Source organism: Prionailurus viverrinus, chromosome A1 (genome assembly GCF_022837055.1).
Source record: "Prionailurus viverrinus isolate Anna chromosome A1, UM_Priviv_1.0, whole genome shotgun sequence".
NCBI classification, from domain to species: Eukaryota; Metazoa; Chordata; class Mammalia; order Carnivora; family Felidae; genus Prionailurus; species Prionailurus viverrinus.
This window is the reverse complement of record NC_062561.1, coordinates 109,989,292-109,995,894: the sequence shown is the minus strand read 5'-3', so window position 1 is coordinate 109,995,894 and position 6,603 is coordinate 109,989,292. Positions and strand designations below refer to the sequence as shown.

Below are 6,603 nucleotides of genomic sequence, written 5' to 3'. Positions count from 1 at the left end.
CAATGGTGATGGAATTTAGTCAACCTGAAAAACATATTCCCAATATTTATACATTTTGGCATTAAACTCAATGGTGTGCATTATACCTTTTTTTACACACATCTTTTAAGAGGAAATTCAATCTTCTGATTTTAAGAAATGCAAATGTGGGGCAATGATGTATCACCCAAAGATTTTCTTTGTAATAGAAAATGTTTTTAAAGGGGGAAAATAGGGATTTTTATTATTATTAAAAGATAAAAGTAAAATTATTTTTAAGAAACAAGGCATTGGAAACATTTAGTTTCATGATATGCCATTGTTAGGCATTCCCTATCTGATTGTTAGAAATTATTCATTTCCTCAAAGATAGAGAATAAATTGGTTGAGGATGCAATCTTGTACTATGCACTTTCTTTGCCCAAAGCAAACACTGAGCATTTGAGAGCCATGAGAATGCTTCTGCATTTGAGTTTGCTAGCTCTTGGGGCTGCCTATGTTTCTGCCATTGCTGTACAAAGTCCCATGAATAGGCTGGTGGCAGAGACCTTGGCACTGCTCTCCACTCATCGAACTCTACTGATAGGCGACGGGGTAATTTTCTTTTTGATTCCTACGGTCTTTAAAATGCATGGGTAATCATTTGTGTTGGCTAACTTCTAAAGACCTGTTATTAATAATGAAATTATGACTGTTGGTAATATATCATTGGTAACCATGTTACTGGCAAGCATTTTATTACAAGTTATGAACCTTATAATATGTTAAAAATGAATGTATTTCCTTTCCTTTTCAGAACCTGATGATTCCTACTCCTGAACATAACAATGTAAGTTAAATTATGATTTGATAAAACGATTGCATGACTAAGTTTCCTATTGTAACTATAAAGCATTAGTTATCGTTGGAACAGTTTAATTTTATCTATTTTGTTTTTATATGTGTGGATGCCAATGTATGTGCTTATGAACATTAGGAATGGCATTAGGAATGACTCTACAATATTAAGTAGAATCCATTAAGCAATTGGATCAGGCCGTTTTTGATGTTGTCAGTTCCCCATCTCAAAGAGCCTCATGTCAGGCGTTCTTACCAGAAGAATTCCACATTGAGTGAGAGGTGCCTCCTCGTCTCCATTCACTTCTGACTATCTTTTGCTTTCCTTACTTCTATGTCTTTCTGAAAATACTAGCCAACTTAAGGTTATATTTTTAGAATTATGGTCAGTAGACATTAAAATATACACTGACTGTCCTATATCAATAGTCATTTCCACATATTTAAACGATTTTAACTCTAATAAAATTGTATGCATTTGAAATATGTCATGGTCATAATGAAATGTTAAACATGTGATATCATTACTCTAAACAGAATAAAATTACTGGCTAGAACTATCAAAGGAAATTTTGATGTGAGCTCAGTAATGTAGCTGCATTATATACTTCATAAGCACTTTACTTTTGGTGAAGTGTTTAATTTATATCATTTGTAACCCTCCTCAGAAATTACATAAACTTCTTTTACGTATGAAAATTATAGCTCTGTATGAGGTGGTTTCCTGGAAAAGGAACAAGTGAAAAATAAACGTGTGGGAGAAGGGAACTCATGTAAACCCCATGCAACAAAGCCTAACTTTTTTGGACCGAATTTTTATACCTTGTTTTGGTTATTTATACTTTTAAAATCTCCCTCATTTAGCACCAACTGTGCATTGAAGAAGTCTTTCAGGGTATAGACACATTAAAGAATCGCACTGTACCGGGGGATGCTGTGGAAAAGCTTTTCCGAAACTTGTCTTTAATAAAAGAACACATAGACCACCAAAAAGTAAGTTAAAGACATTTGGTGGAAACTTAAGTATATTTGTCTGGCTATGCCTGTTTTTAAAAGAATTGACAGTTTCCTACAATACCCATTGTCTGTTCTTTTCACAGAAAAAGTGTGGAGGAGAAAGATGGAGAGTAAAAAAGTTCCTAGACTACCTGCAAGTGTTTCTTGGTGTAATAAACACTGAGTGGACAATGGAAAGTTGAGATGAAACTGGCTTATTGCAGTGAAAGATTCTGGAGGAGAAGAAGAATGTTATTTTTTGCAATGAGAATGAGGCCCAACCAAGGGTCAGTGTAATTAAACTTCAGATGCAAAGCAATTTTTCAGGCATACTGCTACTTTGCTGCCTCACATAGGCAGAAAAGATAAAAATAAAATATTTGAGATATATTTCAGATATCAGAATCATCGAAGTCTTTTCCTCCAGTGTGCTCCAGGCAAAATAAATATGTACTTCAATCTTATTTAACACAACATTCTGTAAAATGTCTATTAACTTAATATTTATGTATGAAATGATTGAGAATTTCATAAATCAATATTTATTTCAGGTTGGGCTATGTTCCAATAAAACAAAAATAAACAACTGATTCAATTTGTTGCCGGTCTCTGTCCTACTCTTTTTTTTTTTTAATTTTTTTTTTCAACGTTTATTTTATTTTTGGGACAGAGAGAGACAGAGCATGAACGGGGGAGGGGCAGAGAGAGAGGGAGACACAGAATCGGAAACAGGCTCCAGGCTCTGAGCCATCAGCCCAGAGCCCGATGCGGGGCTCGAACTCACGGACCGCGAGATCGTGACCTGGCTGAAGTCGGACGCTTAACCGACTGCACCACCCAGGCGCCCCATCTGTCCTACTCTTGAAGTGGGCGCAATCTGTATGGAAACATGCTGCGTGTGGAGGGACAGTCTGCATCTGTGTTGGTTGAGCATTCCCATCTCCCTGATGATGGAAGTTGTGGGTTTGCTAAGCATACCACAGGTGGAAGAGATCCAGCAGGTCATGTGGGGATGTGAGCAGCGGGGACATAGGCTTGGGCTGAGCATGGTTTCCTTGCCATGTTACACCAGAACCTAGGATGGTGCAGGTTAAATGGTATGTGATGAATGAATGAATGAATGAATGAATAGACCTTCAGCCATAAAATTAAAATGACTTCCAAGGATTTCCCTGGGAGGAGGGTAGTGTAAAAATCTGTAACTACATTTATTCCCAGCTGGTGAGAATTTGGTGGACCAATCCCACTGCCCGTTTAGGGAAAGAGGGAGAAACCCTCTTGATGGAACCCAGAGCGCTGTGGCCTGGGAGAGGTTTTCTTCATCTGACCTGGCATAACAAAAGGGGGCGAGATGCTGGGAGGCAGTTATATTCAGAGGACTGGGTTCTAGAAGGGCCCGCCATCCTGGATTCCCCAGGGTAGAGCAACAGCAGTCCAGTCTGCCTGCTTACGACTGTCAGTACCATAACCAAAGGTACTTCTGCTTGAGGAAATTTCTCAAGGATCCAGAAAATATGTACTTTAAAATATATTTTAAAACTGACATAGAACTGGCAGAGAGATCCAATAAGAATATTCAACTATGCCATTGGCTCCTTCATTTTACTGATCACAGGATCTACACTGCATGCTGGTCTACAGTTGCTGGCATGTTGCTGGAGCTCCTTACAGATGGGTGCCATTACCCCGGGTGTTATCTGCACAGATTGTATGTGTCACACTCGGCTCTTCATGTGAAGCAACCTTTCTTACTGTTTCTGGGAACCGGAGAGCGGCTGGAACAGTCAGACAGATTAGCACTCAGCTGTGGCCCAGACCCCCAACTTGTGTGTTCACCAAGCCCTGAGAGCTGGAGTCGAGTCGATGAGGAGAAAGATGGGTCAGCACAGCACCACGCTGACTGCTCTAGAAACTGACAGGAAACAGGAAACTCAATTTGCAAAGAGACTGAATGTCAATTTAATTCAATTTGGCAAATATTTATTGAGCTCCCATCTGGTCCAGGACCATTTTAGGGATGAGGATCCATCAATGAATAAAGCAGACAAAATTCCCCATCCTTGTAGAGTTATAGTCTCTCTCTCTCTCTCTCTCTCTCTCTCTCTCAAAAAAAAAAAAAAAAAACAAAAACAAAAACAAAAACAGTTATTTTCCCACTTTATCAAGGTCCAATACAGTGAAGGTAGATTTAAGACTGGAACCAGCCTCGCTGAAATCTCACAAATGAACTCTTATCAATCCACCAGGGCTCAGAGAACCTAAAAGCAATCAGCACTGTCTGCAACCAACCCAAATAGGACTTAGATGTACCAAGGGGTTTTAAGGCAGAAACTATGATCCTCAAGCTGATTCTACCTTTCCTGTAGAAGGAAAGTCTTCCTGACGGCCCCTGGCCAGAGGGAATGGCGTTCCTACGAGTCACATCAACTGCCCCCTCACCCGGGCCTGACTACTATGGTGCTCCAGAACCCAGGCATCGGAGGAGAGGGATTTGGCAGCCTCCAGGTTATAGGAATACTTTTCTGAGCCTTGCTTTTCCTCTCAAAAGCTTATTGCAACAACAGAGCATCCATTTTCACTCTACCTTAGTGATGTCACTGTCACTCTCCACTGAGAGTAGGCAGTGTGAACTATTAGGCTGGGTTTTGGAGGGACACAGAACAACCTTCCCAAAGAACACCTCAACATAATGCGTCCAAAAGCAAACTCACCCTTTGCCACCACTCATATCCTCTGAGATCTACCACTGCTTCTCTTCCTCGTCTCTCTTTCCCCTCTTCCTCTGAGGTTCCCTATTTTGGCAAATAAAACCACAACTACTTCCCCATCACCTTTCTGGATGACTCCAGAAAACCACTGTGTCCCTCCATCCACCATTCCACCCTGAAATGTCTCTCCTATTCCACTGCTGCATCCCCCACGGCCTCAGGGAAGGTGCTGGCTGAGTCTAGCTGAGAGGCCAGCTCCCTACTTCATGCCTGTCGAGTCAGGGCTGTCAATAGAGTACATTCATGTCCCCATGTCATTACTGGGCATAAAACCCTCTGATACACTTGATACATCTCTGTGTATATATCAGTCAGGCTCACTTATCTCACGTCTAGATTCCTTCACAGGCCATACATTTGCCCCCTCTAAAACCTGCCATATAGAAATACAGACATCTTTCACTTAACATTATTTGCAGGAAAACACTAGTCAGGGGCCTCATTCCCATTATTTTAAATGGAAAATATTTTAGCCCATTATGTCTCAATCCAAAGTCAACCAGTTTTGTAAAACACAAAACACAGTAAAATGTCTGAAGATAAGGAACAAGCTAACATGTCAGACTGCAAAATATTTATAAAGTTATTTCATGTATTTAGTTATTTCATAAATTGTGGTAACATATTTAAAACACTGTGTCCTGCCCACTAAACCATTAACATAGCTGCTCTGTCTGTATAACACATTACATGTCTCCCTGGTCAACCTTCAGAACCTTTTCCAGTTGGCTTCTGTGAACCTTGATATGGTGCCAATTATATGTGGAGAGAAAGTAAAGTCTTTCTCTGTTGAGCTCCCCACCACGACTTTTCCAAAAAATGCATCAAATTTAGAGGACATAAATATATACTTTTTTCTATATAAATATGAGTAGAAAAGCGTTGTATTGAAGGACACATGTTCTATGAAGAGATGTTCCATGTGGAAAACATTTTGTGGGAAGTGCTAGTCTTACTCTTCCCAGAATACCCCCCATGAATTCTCACATCTCTGTGCCTTTGCCCATACTGTCTCAGTACCTCCGTCTTTTCCCAAGCAAGGAATGTGTAACTTTCCTGTCATCATTCATCCCTCTCTCTTGCCTCTCACAGTCCAACTTCAAGAGCTGCCTCCTCTTTCTTTCCCTGACTAGCCTGGTAATACTAGTTGTTCCCTTCTGAGTGCCCTGCATTATTTTGAACATTCCTTTCACAGAGCTCTTGTTTTTACATTGCAGCATTTTCAGATCTACCTGATACATCTTTGTATACATGTCAGAATAGTCTAGTTGATGCTGCAGTTACGAATCATCCCTGAACCCCAGGGGCAGCACACAACAAAGTTCGCTTCTAAATTATACCAAGTCTTCTGTGGCTATGGCTCTGGGCAACCCTTCAGAGCAATTGTCCTCGGTGTGGTGGCTCAGCACTCCAGGATACTTCCCCCCTACGGTGCCTCCATATCAACAACTGCTTTTGCAATTCGCTTGGCAGAGAACAAGAGTCATGGAATAATCGCACATCAACTCTTAAGTATTTCTACTCATCTCACATTGGTTAATGCAAGTCACACTGCCATGAGTAGCTTCAAGAGGCAAGGAAAATACAGTTCTCCCAAGTGCCCAGAAAAAGAGGACAGTCAGAAATACTGGAAAGTAGCACTAATATTTAATGCAATAGACCCTCAATGAATGTTCACAGTGTTCTAGTGTTATGGTGAGAGGGGAGCAAACTACCATTTAATGATCTCAAATGGGTTAGGACTTTCCTACACACTTTATGTCACTATTTCAATTAATTCTCATCTTTTTTTTTTTTTTAAAGACCAAAGAGTGTGCTCATTAGCGTTCACTCCTGGACATTTTTTTTTAAATTTTTTTTAACATTTTTTTTTTTATTTTTGGGACAGAGAGAGACAGAGCATGAACGGGGGAGGGGCAGAGAGAGAGGGAGACACAGAATCGGAAACAGGCTCCAGGCTCCGAGCCATCAGCCCAGAGCCTGACGCGGGGCTTGAACTCACGGACCGCGAGATCGTGACCTG

General features: G+C 40.6%; 1 protein-coding gene across 1 annotated transcript; it reads left to right on the top strand.

Moving 5' to 3' along the window:
* Nucleotides 1–322: 322 nt before the first annotated feature.
* On the top strand, nucleotides 323–2,402 carry IL5 (interleukin 5). The gene is made up of 4 exons (XM_047850223.1): nucleotides 323–573; nucleotides 776–808; nucleotides 1,681–1,809; nucleotides 1,917–2,402. The coding sequence occupies exons 1-4, from the start codon at nucleotides 430–432 to the stop codon at nucleotides 2,013–2,015; spliced, it is 405 nt and encodes a 134-aa protein (XP_047706179.1). The 5' UTR covers nucleotides 323–429; the 3' UTR covers nucleotides 2,016–2,402.
* The last annotated feature ends 4,201 nt before the right edge of the window (nucleotides 2,403–6,603 follow it).